The following is a 14,350-nucleotide window of genomic DNA, read 5'->3' as shown; positions in this document are numbered from 1 at the left end:
GCTCTTGCTACAGTCATAGCAAAGCCATGTTAAATGTAGCGTATTGGGAACATGGTAAAGGTACTTTTACTAGTGTTAGTAATATCACTGAAGGATTAGTGAGTGTTGTGAAAGCAATTTAAGCAATTAAGATGATTGTACCAGCTTATTAGATACTTGATCGATGAATAAAGACAGAAAATTGAAAGTAATTGAAGAGTGTGTCTCTCTACCAAATGAATACACAACATTAATACCCGTGGAACGTTTTACCCTTTCGTACTATAAACTATATTTGTACCTGGTTTGCCATATTGACAGGATACTGATACGGACGTAAATTCTTCCACGTTACCACCAGCACCCATGATGCCCTGAAAGCGGTCGGCAAAGGGGTCGACAACAGCTTGTTGGTGTCAGAAGAGGCCCTCTTCAACATAGGAGTAGAACTTGGGTCGGAATCTGAATACACGTGATAGTAGACTTTAGAAAAGCCCTGAATCACAAAAGAATCGTCCGTATCCGTCAAAGACCAATAAGGCGCCAACATTGCCTTTTTCTTTAGCCACCAACGTTCCCCGAAATTGTATGGCCACCACGGAAGCCATTGTGAATCAAATTGCAGCAATCCGTTGCGACAGATCTTAAAGAGAGAATAGGTATGGGTCAGTCGGCACTTGAAGATCGTTTATCGGTTACTTTATTCTTTATGTTTATTTATGTAAATTTACAGGTTTAACTCTTTTCAACTCTCTCTTTTCATTTATTCCTTGATAATAGTGTCATAATGATGAGATCGCCAAAACGTCCGAACATTATAACGTTAGTTTTTACTTGCTTGTATACTTTAATACACACAATTAAGCTCAGAAAAGAATATGACTGTCGAAGAAATCGTGAAAAAGACCTGATAGATTAGATCAAGTATCATTTTGCACACGCAAATGTGCTTTGAACACTTTGAGTTGTTCACAAAATAATCGACGAGTCGAGAAAAACTCAGCTTGTTTTAACTTCATAGAAAAGGTTAACAGAAAAACTTCATATCTTCAAGAAAATGGCAACAGTGCTAGTGACATCACAATCCACAACCATGTTACAGTTTTCAATCAATCAATCAATACTTTATTTACCCACGTAGCGTCAAGGAGCTCGTAGAGCTCATTAAAAATTCATCTGTGCCCCTAAGATTAAGAATCCAAAAAGCCTAATACATACTGTCGAGACCCAATAGACTAGAAATTGCAGTAACTTAAAATTAACATTAAAATTTAAGTTTGTACAATATAATTCAGAGTCACTTGAATACAGGTATAATATGATGAAGTAGCTAAAATTTCAATGTTCGCAATAGTTTCTTAAAAAGGTTGATATCATTGGCCAGTTTCACACTTGTAGGTAATCCAATCCACAGCTGCGCATAGGGTTGTCCACATTATGCTCACAATTTTCACTATTATGGTAATTCTTTATGCTCAAAAAATCTTACTATTATGCTCAAAAAGTTCCACTATTATGCTCAGAATTTTTTCCCCGGATCACTCATTTTTTTACCTAAAATACGATCGCTTGATATGCTTATATGGAGGATTTTATAGACAACATATAGTGTAAGTATTCCCTTTATGTGATCATCTTTGGTCATACTGAAGCATGATGGAGGCTTCAATATAGTCCTCCATAGCACATGCTTGGTTGTCCCGAAAGGAATTTTCTAGCAAGGAGAAGACCCTCTCCGAGGCTGCAGATGACGGTTGGATAAGCAAGATTTTCTTGCATGCTTTTGCCCAACTTGGAATCTCTTGTTCGTGAATCTCCCACCAGGTTAGAACATTAATATAAGGATTGACATCAGTAGCCGCAGCAATGTAAGTTGGTAGTTCCTTTTGGAGGCCATCAATGCATGCATCATTGTTCAAGAAAGGAACTTTCCTTAATTGATCACTTAAAATTGCAGCAGTGGCCTGAATTTCTGCAATTTTGGTTGGGTTGAACAGGCGTGCAGCCTTGAATACTTCAACAGCTGGCTGTAACTGATCTCCATTATTCAAAAATGTCGATGTGAAGTAATCATATGCTGGTTGAATACAGGCCATTGCATAGCCCTCTGACTGTCGCTGAAGAGCAATGTTGCCATTAGCAATGTTTCTTATAACAGCACAGCAGTTTGGGAAGTGTAGATTTCTCATCTCTGCCTCCAACTTTCTTACTATCTGGTATGCTTGCAAGCATAGAGAGCCATCACCTTCAAGCTGATAGGTAGACTGAACAAATGGTTTCATGGCATCGACTGTAATTGCAAACTCGACTTTGAGTGAGGCCAGCTTCTGTTGGTCATTCAATATATCCTGCAGTTTACGTGCAGTCACTTCTGGTATCTGATCTCCTTTGACAAAGGCTATTGTATCACCAAAGAGGTCATGCACTTGCACCATCATCTCATACTTGGACCACCATCTGGTCTCTAAGTAGGAGTTAGGGAACTGTCCAGTTGTTGCTTTGAAAGCATTTCTTGAGCGGGCACTGTGTGCAAAAAGGCCGACCCATGACTTCATGAACTTCTAAAGGTTTGGTGTAGCCATCTTTTCACTAACATGATCAAGAGTATGCCTGAAACAGCCAATGTCCACCAGGTTTGGGTACAAGATCTTGCCCTACTGCTTCATTTTTGACAGATGCACGATCTCTTGCAGCAGCAAGGAGAGAGCTAGGTGGAATGGAAAAGTCTACAGACAGAGTACTTAATAGTTGGTGTGCTAACTCCTCCCCATTCATAGGTTTTGTAACTAAAAGAAGCCGAATCAATTGCTGGTGAACTTTCCATTCAGTAACAAATCGCAAAATAATATTCAGGGCCTTGGCAACATGAGTTGTCCCATCAAAAATGATACTCACATCCCTTCCTTCGATTTCTTCTTTTACTTTCTTCCTTTCATCTTTGGCAATAACATCTATAAAGTCTGAAAGATGTCTACTCGAAGTCAGAGAAAATGCTTCCTCTTCTAGTAACTCCCGAAAGCAGTCAATCTTATGTAATGGAACTCCTGCTTTCATAAATGATCTTACAACCTTAACTGTGTAAACTCTGAGTGCAACAGATAAGCTCTCACCCTTCGGAAGAAACTGATTATCATACTCCTTTAAACTCTTTGCAATGTCTCTCTCCCTTGCTTCCTTCTTTTCAAGGCGTTCTTTTCCAGAAGCATGCTTTGACGATTTCACATGATTCTCTATTAATGTCTTTTTGAGACCAATTTGTTCGCAACAAGCATTGCAAAACGCTTGACCATTTGACTTCGAAACGGTAAAGTTTTCACCTGGAAACTCTGTAACTCTGGCAGAAGCTGTCACATTTTTTGGGTTAGACTTTGATTTAGGTGGATGAAAGCGTTTGCCATGTTTCGGGAGATTGCATTGCACCTTCCTTTTCCTCGCTAAATCTGACGCTGTCGGGGAATTAAGTCTGTTTAGTATTGTGGGTGTAGCTGATGCCTCTCTCGACTCTCGTCCACTAGCACAACTTCATCTGCTGATAGTCCGGATGGTTCACCCAAATAGCCACTGGAAGTTGAAGAACTAGTGTAAGCGGTGGCGTTGCCGTCTTCCGCCATTTAGAAATTGGAATATAAATGAGTCCCAGACTCCAAGTCGCCCCACGTGGCCACGTCCGTTTCCTGTGGTGAAGGGCAGTCTAGGCCCTGGTCTATTGTCACGTATATTTCTCCACAGGAAATCAGGAATCCCAATTTCGAGATTGTACCTAACTCCGATGTATTTATTTATTTTCGATATTTTGACATATTTCTGGGAATTGTTCTTACTATTATGCTGGCATAATACTCGATGCTGATTCCTCACTATTATGCTCAAAATTATGCCAGAATAATGTGGACAACCCTAGCTGCTCACACGTATAAGTGAAAGATTTTTTCATAAAATTTAAATTAGATTTAGGTGCTCACAAATTAATACCGGTTCCTCTCAGATTGTACATTGTTTCCCTAAAACTGAGAAAAATCTCTGATATACTTGGGACCGTCGTTATGAAAACATTTATACAACAGAACAAGGGATTGTCGTGTCCTTCTCTCCTTCCTTCTCGTTGTCAAACGATTTTAGACTACATTAAATTAAATGGAAGAGGATATATACGTACATAAACTTTATAGTGACGCTTGCCAAAGAATTGCATTCCATCGTCCGGAATATCGATCTTGAAACATTGCCACGAGTACTCATACGTGTTTGGGATTTCCGAATCACCGGCGGAAGGACCGTAGGGGTACATGAGTTGCATCGGTACTATTATGAAGAAATTTAAGTAAAGGGTTTTAAAGAACACCATTTTTTCAATAACAATTGTCGCAAACTATCTACCGTTTGAAGAGCCACCAGTTTTCTTTCACACAAATAAAATACTACAAAATAAATGCTACTATGTGATTGCTATTACTACTTGCTAGTTATTCAACAATTAGATTATGACCTGGAGACTTCTATTGTCGGGTGGTTGATGAGGGCGTAACACACACAGAAATCGAAAGCAAATAAATTAATTGTTTGAATATAGATCTACTACCAGCCTAAAACTTAACCGCAACATAGGGTAATGTCCTTTTTTTTTTTTTTCCTTTTTTACAAATGCACACAGTTAGGCCACTCACTTCCCTTGATTTTTATCAAGGGATAGGCAACAGGTGGCCTAGCCAATCGGATTGCTGTGTTTGTGATAGAACGCAATTAGATTTGTGCTTGTCCGTGATAGATGTTGATTGAAGCGAGTAGTCTAGCAGAGTCCAGTTGTAGACAAAATAATTGAATAAACAAAAAGATAAACCTGTCTTTTTAAATTTTGAGAGGCTCTTAGATTTCAATTCGACTATTTTCCCACGATTTTCATGTGCTACACGATAGAAATATTGAGATTAACGTCACCCTTCAAGCATGGAGCCATTAAATACCTTTTTACTTATTTTTAGCCAGGATGTTTGGGGGTATTTTTCCTGATGGGCATGGTCTGTATCGAAAGCTTTAGTCATGGCGAACGAGCTCTTGACGGTCGTGTAAGCTGTGTTTTGCATTTTGAAAACCGCACAATTTTTTCCGTCAGCGTATTCCAATTTTTTCCACTCGTCCATAAAAATTCACGAAAATAGTTTTAAAACAATACAACAAATGTAAATGCTCCGTCGAAAACGCCGTTTACGTTTGAAAGGATGACTAAAACGGATAAAAACAAATTCACCGTTTTCAAACATGGGCGTTGACGGGGCTTCGAACGCAGTATTTGAACTTTTTCGATGCTCTTTGTTAATTCATTATCGTTTCATCTACGTAAAGATCCTTTGAGGGCCAATTGTCATCGCATCATTTCAATGGTAAAAGAAACATTCGTCAACGTTATTGCAATAAATAATACTTTCTTGACTGTGAACTAAACCAATTCTAATTGCATTTTTACCTTCTGCTGTAGGACTCGGTGTATTTGTTGGCTCCCCAGTAGTTTGCACTGAGTCAAGAGAGAGAAAGGAAGTATAATAATAAAAATGAAAAAGATAAATTGAAGAATTCAACTTTTAAATAGTGTTATATTTCACGTCCTAATAGTTTCCCAAGTTTGACATTGCTCCCTCATTCCAAGAAGTTGAGTTTATAAGAAAATAAATCTCATATTTTAATTGCAGTCTCAGCGATATACATATTTATCACACCGCTGGCAGTGCCCATGGGCAATATGAAGCGAATCTTGCGTTCTGATGGGTTAACCGAGCGAGCAAGATGGGCCCATCTTGCCCGCTTAGGATTACCCGCTGCGATCCCGCGCAAGAAAAGAAAATTGCTTGGAGCAGACTTTCAAAGTTCGTAGTTTTTGAACATTTAAAGCGATGGAGTCGCAAAAAGCGGCAGAAGACATTCAAAGCAAAGATAACTCTCTTTGGCAAAGAAGGCTCTCGTTGGTTTTGTTTGCCACAAACACATTGGGCTGGCTTTCTTTCCCGCCTCTTGACAAAATCAAGTCTTCCTTGATTCTTGATAAAGCGAAATCTTTGTGCTTGATAATATATCCCTTACTGACCCAGCTTGTAAGCTCAAGAAGGATGGACATTGGTCTCGTCCCTTTTTTTCATCTTTATGGAACTTGACCTCGTCTCGGTCCATAAAAGCGCAAAGAAAAAACTGGACAAATATCCAAAAATCTTGACTTGACGCGTGGTTTTACATATACATATAAATGTTTGTGGAGGAAAGAAACAAATAAACTACGCTTTCATCCCGACAAGCCTGTTTCGTGGTTGTCCACTCATCAGGCGATTCGATGAGTGGTTGCCATTGATTGTACAACATTGAAAGGGGGAAGGGAGGATATTTTTGCGATAGCGCTCCATTTAAAAAATTTAATTTTTTTTCATAATTCGTTGAAAGTGGCGACATATGTTTGACGTAACAATTAATGTTTCCACGAATAGCAATTGAACCGATTGGAGTCACCTAGATTAAGATCTCCTGAACTGTTAACACTCTTTGGAAACTTACCTACGCCAGTTTCTAGGGTGAACGTTCGACTAATGTAAGTGACGTTTGACTTGGCTGAGAGTAGCACTCTGACAGTATACTCTTTTCTTGGCTGAATGTTATTGATCGATACTTGAGTACCATTTGTCCGTATGACATTCCAATACGTCGATGACTGAGACAACTTGTACAATACAATGTAACCCTTCAATTCACCAACATTTTGCGTCTTTTTCCACTCTAATACGGCTGATGCTGAATTCGTGTTCTCCTCTTTTATCGCTATATCTGGAGTGTGAATGAAAAATCATCAACTCATGCCCAGCCCACTGACCAATGTGCTTCAAGGCTATGGCTGCCATCAAGAAAACTAAACAATAAAGTTAGGTATCATGCAGTTGGATACCGTTTGAAAAAGGAAAAGGAAGGAGAATTCTATGGTATGTACAACATGATTTCAAACTGAGATAGAGGCTACGAATTAACTGCCACTTTCAATCCCCCTAGCCATGTGAGAGCACAGAACTTGCTATGCTGTTGAAGACTCTGAAACACTTTCGAAATATACCTTTTGTTTCAGTGTTTCGGAACGCATGACAATAATTATTTTCATCCATAAAGTAATGTGGAAATTAGATATGAATAAATAATGTAAAATTGGCTCTTAAAATGACGTTTGCGTTAAAAAAAGTTCCCTTGGTTTGCAGAATAATATGTCTATCTCAGGATTTTGAAAGCGATTGCGCCTCTTATCCTTACCAAGATCTATTTCATGTTTCACCAAAAGATATCGAGCGTAGAAGCCCTTTTCCTCTATTCCATTGTCTGAATACAGACGCACTGTAAAGGAACTTTCAGTGAAGGTGACAGCAAATGGAGGCTGCTTTCCACAAAATTTCCATTTTATACTCTGAGATTTGTCGCTCACTTGAATATAATCCGAGCTGCAAGTATTACCAACAAGAACAGAGAAGATTACAACCAAACGGGGCAATTAAAGTAAACTAGATGGACATTTATTCATGACTGTCCTTAAAACTCGAGATTTAGAAGTTTAGCCGCAATTTTGTTCATTGTTTTTAAATTTTGGCTTTTTCTTTAAAATAAAATCTTAACAACTTCAAAGCGGTCTTCGTGCTTACAAACTGGATGACTTACTTCACAAAAAATTTTTTTTTATGAAGGGTACTCTTCATTGGACATGGCCTACCACTTACCAACCTTGGGCACCTTAGGCAGAGGATGTTGTTAGCCTCTCGATTTTTTAGGGAAGAGGTGGCTTTTTCATCCAACGAAATTTAGCTTCTTTTTTTATTTCCCCTACGTTCGTGTTAACCTTGGATTATTACAGCTTTAAGAGCGACTTTCTGTAAACACCACGGATAGGCGTGCAAGATGGAAAAATCGAAATCTCCCAAACTTTGTCACATTAAAGCCCTAGTTTAGAAAATGCAAGATTCAGTTTCTTGCGATTGATATTTTCCAAAAAAAAAATAATTATTTTTAATTTTCACTTCCGAGAGGCCCTTAAACCACCCAAAAATGTGCTCCGCATCCTCGTGTGCTAAAAAGAAACAGAATCAAATACCATGACTATTGCGATATAAGATGATTTTATAACCCTTTCTTTGTATGAAAACGTTGTTGTAATTTCAAAAGATTCCAATCTGAATTTTAATTTTTTTCAAAATTACCCTAATATTAAAACAGTTCATCGCGACCATCAATTTTGCCATTTTTGAACGGCAAAAAACCCCTCCTGATGCATGGCTTTCGTTGTGCAAATGCTGTTCCAGAGAAAGAGCAATCCTTATTCTTTCAATTTATGAAATAAAATTTTGGGGCAATTCAAAGGGCAAGTTTTGAGAACTGAAAACATCAACGGTACTTGCGTGAAATTTACAACTTTTAAACTTGCGGTTGCAATGACGAATACAAACAGTACAAGAGTGAACTTGAACAGCAGTTTAAATACTTCGAGAATTCGATCCTTTTCCACTAGTTCAAAAACTAAACAAATGATTATGACTTCGTAGTGGCAATTGTCTGAAAGGAAAAGCACTTTTATCGCGCGAAATTTAGCCGTAAACCTCTTGACAACACTTCCCGTACCTGCGCATTTGTTTACTGTGAAGCCTGACTTGTACCAGTTATCTAAGTATGAAAAGTATTCATCAAAATGTTCGCATTTCGTCTGAAAAAAATCGTACAAGCAATGATGGAAGAATAGGACAAACATTTACTTACCTCAAATACATATATTGTTGAAAAAGGACCAAAATCCCTCAGCTAAACTAGAATATGTGACATCCTCTTTGACTACACCAAGGTAGGAGTGTGGGGGTGGGGGGTTTGGACTTGGGCTTGGGCTTGGGTCCAAAGCAGACAAAAACATTCCCTAGTTAATCCCGTAATCGCTGAAAAAAAAAGCTGTGTAAGGTTTTCAAAAAAAGAAAACAAACAAAATCAATCTTGAGACAGGAGCCAATCTCCTGTTGGGAATTAAAATAGTGACGCTGATTCATCTTAACGCAACCCTCGTGCGAACAAGAAAACATAGCGCTGAGGTCTTGGTCCTTTTCCTTCTTATGGGTTTTGGCTTATCGATCGTCTAAGATACTTCTGTGAAGTCCCCTGAGGAAAACTAGCACTCAAAGCTGAGCGGATGTGAATAATCTGGAGCTAAAAGACCAAATGAAAATGTAACAAAATGATACAAGTTTCCGCTCCGCAAGTGGATAGTGTTTTTTTTTGGTTGTTGTTTTTGTTGTTTAGGGTTAATTTTCAAGAAGAATAAGTAATAGGTGGTAAAATAGACTGTAGAGCATAAGTATAACTTCAATAAGAGAGAAAGAGTTTCTTTTCTTGTCCACTGTTTTTCTTTTCTTTTAAAAAAAATTCATGCCGTGGACACAGCGTGACCGTGTACTCAACATTTTAAAGCGTCACTCTTCTTTTGAAAATCACTTATTATATGGGCAATGTGAGTTTCTAACGGTCAGAGAAAGTCATATGGACAAGGTCAAAGTATTATACCATGATAAACTACTTTGTGAGGCGAAAAACCAGCCATCCGTGAAGGCTGTGTCAAGTCGATGCCCGGTAGAAAAGCAACGAGGTTTTTTGATTCCCAGCGACAGTACTTAGACGCGAAATTTAAAGTAGGGCAAGCAACAGGAGTGAAACTTTATCCAGTGGATGTTGCACGTGACATGCGTTACGCGCGAAACCAGGGAGGGGAAAAACTGTTCACAGTAACTGAATTTTTGACCGAACAGGAAATTCAGTCATACTTTTAAAGACGAGCCTCTGAACTCCTGCATTCTCATTCGGACGATCCAGGATCTGATCAAGACGAAGATATTATGGCCACTGAAGAGGAAATCGCGTACGAAAATGTTCGCGCAGTTGTGTTAGAGGAGGTGGGCCTAAGGCACCCAATTGTTTTCGAAACTTTCAACTTATGTGACAGGCACAAGGCAGGTAAACTGCGACAGCTAAGTGTTTCCATGCTGCATTCCATTTGCAAACATTTTGACATTGAGGTGATGAACATCAAAGGACGACGCAAAGCTCCTTACTTGTCCGTACTGAAGAACGTCTGGTAGCATGTAGTTGTAGTAACAGTTAGGGTCTATACCAAACAATTAAATGAACATACACTTCTTTTATAAATGGCTAACGGATTGATATTTTTTTGTTTGAATTCAAATTAGCCTCACTAGCCTCGCTTGAGATAATGCATTCTTTTGAATTTTGAACTGGAGAACGAGGCAGAAAGGCTAATTTAAATTTAAACAAAAGAATATCAATCCGGCAGCCATTTATGAAAGTGGTCAATTCCAACAGCAACATTCTTTGATTTTATGTTTCGAAGCAAAAAACTTATAATTGGCATGGAAATACGGCTTAATGCGGGAAATCACGCATTCGACTTTTATCAACTTTGTACGTTCTCACTAAAGTATAGAATATTACGCCTGATGCCAAAATTGTACCTGCCAGGATCATATGCCGGCAAAATCTTTTAGATCCTAGGCTGTCTGGTTTTTAGCTATAAATATTTTTTATTTCATCACGGAGGTTTAAAGTTTTCTTCCCGGGTAATAAGCACCTGATGGGAGGGAGGTTTGGGATTTGGTGAGATGGAAGGATTTTCATTTTATTTATTTATTTATTTTTTAATTTCCAGGAGATCGGCACCTGTCCCAAGATTGTTTGTTTCTTTTTTCTTTTTTCGAAAAGCCTACACAGCTTATTATGGGATTTACCTGGGAATGTTTTTGTCTGCTTTGGACCCAAGTCCAAGCACAAGCCTGAGACCAAAATCCCTCAGCTAAACTAGATTACGTGACATCCTCTTTGATTACAGACCCAGATAAGGGGGTGGGGGTGGGGGTGGGGACTTGGGCTTTCTCTGACCGGCAGAAACTCACATTGCCCACACGATAAGTGATTTTCCAAAGAATAGTGACGCTTTAAAAATGTTGAGTAAACGGTTCTATGCTGCCGTGACGCTGTGTCCACGGCATGAATTTTTTTTAAAAGAAAAGAAAAACAGTGGACAAGAAAAGAAACTCTTTTTCTCTTATTGAAGTTATACTCATGCTCTACAGTCTAGTTTACCACCTATTACTTATACCTCGTGGGAATTAACCTTAAACAACAAAAACAACAACCAAAAAAAAAAAAAACACTATCTATTTACGGAGCGGAAACTTGTGTCATTTTATTACATTTTCATTTGGTCTTTTAGTTCCAGATTATTCACAGCCGCTCAGCCTTGAGTGCCAGTTTTCCTCAGGGGACTTCACAGAAGTATCTCAGACGGTCGATAAGCCAAAACTAGTGGAAAAGGATCGAATTCTGGAATTAAATAAACTGCTGTCCAAGTTCACAGTTGTACTGCTTCTATTCGTCATTGCAATCGCAAGTTCAAAAGTTGTAAATTTCACGTTGATGTCTCAGAACTTGCCCTTTGAATTGCCCCAAAATTTTATTTCATAAATTGAAAGAATAAAGATTGCTCTTTCTCTGGAAAAGCATTTGCACAACGAAAGCCATGTACCAGGAAGGATTTTTTGCAATTGAAAAATGACAAAATTGATAGTCGCGATGAAGCTGTTTTAGAGGGTAATGTTGAAAAAAAATTGAAAATTCAGATTGGAATCTTTTGAAATTATAACAACATCTTCATACAAAGGAAGGGTCATTAAATCATCTTATATCGCAACGGTCATGGTATTTGATTCCGTTTCTTTTCACCACGTGAGGATGCGAAGCACATTTTTCGGTGGTTTTAGGGCCTCTGGGGGGTGAAAATTCCAAAAAATTATTTTTTTGGAAGATATCAATCACAAGAAACTGAATCTTGCATTTCCTGAACTAGTTTCATAAGGGCTTTAATGTGTCGGACAAAGTTTGGAAGATTTCGATTTTTCCATCTTAAACAACAGAACCTTTAACAACAGAAAGTCGCTCTTAAGATTCCTTTGTTTCAAATTGGTAAATCCTTCTTTTTTACTTTTGATGTAACGTTTAGACTATGTAAGCAACTCAGATGATTTTTTCATTCAGTTATTTCTTTCACCTATTTCACGGAGTTTCATGCTCGTTTCGATATATTAAGCAAGTAACCGGCAATAATCTTGTCTTTTCATTTGTAGATCGAGGTGCCCGATCAAAGGAGAAACGACGAATTTCTTTTTTTCTTTTCAATAAAATCTACCTCCACATGAAATTTGTGTGTGTGCTATACAATGGCAGTCTTACAAGTGATTGCCCGTAGAATACGCCCATTATCTGTCACTAAGTATAAAAATTCATTTGCTGTTATGCTGCACAATCTACTACAAGAATTCTTCAGTTTCCATAGAAAATTAGAGATTTTTTAAAATTTTATTTACGTTGTAAAGAAAGGCAAATTCATTTCCTTTTATGACACCTTTGTAACAGCTAACCAAAACTAACGTGCTTTTTCCTTAAGCTTAACGTAATCTTGCCGAATGCCGCACAATGCAAAGGACCGCTAAGCTTTATTATTGATTTTGAAAAATTATTACCAATACTTTTGCGGCAAAACTCGCAGCGGTGCCTCATTGAACAAGCTTAGCTTAAACAATGGTAAAACGCTGTCGCGATTGCTACTCAGAGCCATTCTATTATCGCACTTTCATTGCTCTTCCTTGAAAAAAAATCTGCTGCAGTAAGGTGTCTTCTACAATGCAAGCTTTCAAATTAATGATTACCTGCATGGAGTACCAAAACCTTCTGTATGCAAATGATCGAAGAACAGTATGATCTTCGTTTCCTTCAATTCCATTCCTTGACCTATCACCCAAGTGCAGTTGGCGTTACTTGGATAATTACTGGGGAAGTTAGGACTGGCGAAGTCTGTAACATCGCTGGGTACAATAAACAGGCAACCTAGGCAACAACGGAATATAAAGTTAAACGAAAGTGATTGGAATTTCTTTAGTGTTGGACTCCATGAAATGGGTGGGGAAGGCACAATAAATAGAGACGTTAACGAATTATTCGAGTGAAGAGGAGAGCCTTATTTAAGCAAACAGTGTTAGCAAATGGTTTACCATTTTAACCTCCTCACAAGTGCTGAAACGAATCAGAGTTTTCATATCCCAATTGTTTTTTCACATACCCGTTTTGGGGAAATGTGGTTGACTTTGAAACCCAACACCAGCTCTTGTAAACCCAGCGAGGTAGATTCTGTACAGTGTGAAAACTTTCAGGCCTTTTAGTAGAACGGACGAAACTAGAGGCCCAACAGACATATTGTGATAGCTCTCTTGTGTCCAAGCCTCCTTATACTGAACCAGGTAACCTTGCAGTTCTCCTCGGATGTCAGGTTCATTTATGGGAGACCATGTAAGCCGTATAGTTGTAGAATTTGTCGCGTATGCCGTGATGTTACTTGGTGGCTTTGAAGGAACTACAAATTTAACAAACGATCATCATAAAAAGCTTCATTGAAATAGTACGACCCCCTAGACTTTTACCAACGATCAGCTTAAGCGTAACGTCTTTGGCAATGGTCGAGTTATAGTGCAAACATCGACTGCTACGTGTTAACCCACGTTCTTTGACTGTTAAAATATTGTTATTCCTCACCGTCTTCCTTTGTCCTGAGTACCACAACACCGCTGCTTCCCATTGAAACGGATTCATTACTTTGACTTTTGGATAAGGCAATCATTTGAACCTTGTATTCTGTATAAGGCAAGAGCCTCTGCACCAAAGTTCTGAAGGACGAAGAATTCGCTGCAGCTAGACGTAAGGTACCTTTGATTTCAGTTGCGGTGCAAGCTGCAATGAAGCCGATAATATCCTTCATCGAAAGGGCAAGAGTGTTATCCGGCCATGTCACCAACACTGTTGTAGAGGAGGTACTCTCAGCCGTTATATTCCAGCCTTGTATACGAGGGGCTACATATATATCATAAAACAAAATTGCAACCATAAAGATTGAGTTTAGATATAATAAAGAATAGTTATCATAGACCTTACACGAAGGTCTTGCATTAATGTTTTGGTTGAAATTTACACTCACCTTCGGTTAATGACTTATTAAGTACGTGATATTGGGCCCTGAAACCAGTTGCCAAAGATGTCCAGCGTCGCGAGTGATAACGCAACTGCAAGGAAGGACCCTCCCAAACAATTGTTAATCCGTCCCTTCTGCCACAAATCCTCTCGACGTCCAGTCCTTTATTGATCTCCATGTGAAAACGACTGTAAAAAAAGATCTCTTACATTCCATAACCCATACATCCGTACGCTTTAAAAATGCTCGTAAAAAGCAATTGCAACAAGCAACTCATCTTATCCATAACAATTATTT

General features: G+C 38.6%; 1 protein-coding gene across 3 annotated transcripts in view; it reads right to left on the bottom strand.

Annotated features, from left to right (window-relative positions):
- Positions 1 to 14,350, bottom strand: part of LOC111339273 (mucin-like protein) — a 50,079-nt gene that overhangs the window by 13,880 nt on the left and 21,849 nt on the right. For all 3 annotated transcript variants that reach the window (XM_022945894.2, XM_022945895.2, XM_088762576.1), the window contains 9 exons: positions 14,060 to 14,241; positions 13,621 to 13,935; positions 13,151 to 13,441; positions 12,741 to 12,918; positions 7,252 to 7,436; positions 6,514 to 6,780; positions 5,441 to 5,488; positions 4,136 to 4,281; positions 281 to 622 (listed from right to left, as the gene is read on the bottom strand). In XM_022945894.2, the coding sequence (XP_022801629.2) occupies positions 281 to 622; positions 4,136 to 4,281; positions 5,441 to 5,488; positions 6,514 to 6,780; positions 7,252 to 7,436; positions 12,741 to 12,918; positions 13,151 to 13,441; positions 13,621 to 13,935; positions 14,060 to 14,241 (1,954 nt within the window). The remainder of the gene's footprint in view (positions 1 to 280; positions 623 to 4,135; positions 4,282 to 5,440; positions 5,489 to 6,513; positions 6,781 to 7,251; positions 7,437 to 12,740; positions 12,919 to 13,150; positions 13,442 to 13,620; positions 13,936 to 14,059; positions 14,242 to 14,350) is intronic.

This window comes from Stylophora pistillata, chromosome 6 (genome assembly GCF_964205215.1).
Source record: "Stylophora pistillata chromosome 6, jaStyPist1.2, whole genome shotgun sequence".
NCBI classification, from domain to species: domain Eukaryota; kingdom Metazoa; phylum Cnidaria; class Anthozoa; order Scleractinia; family Pocilloporidae; genus Stylophora; species Stylophora pistillata.
Note: the sequence above shows the minus strand (reverse complement) of the source record. Positions and strands in the feature narration are given on the sequence as shown.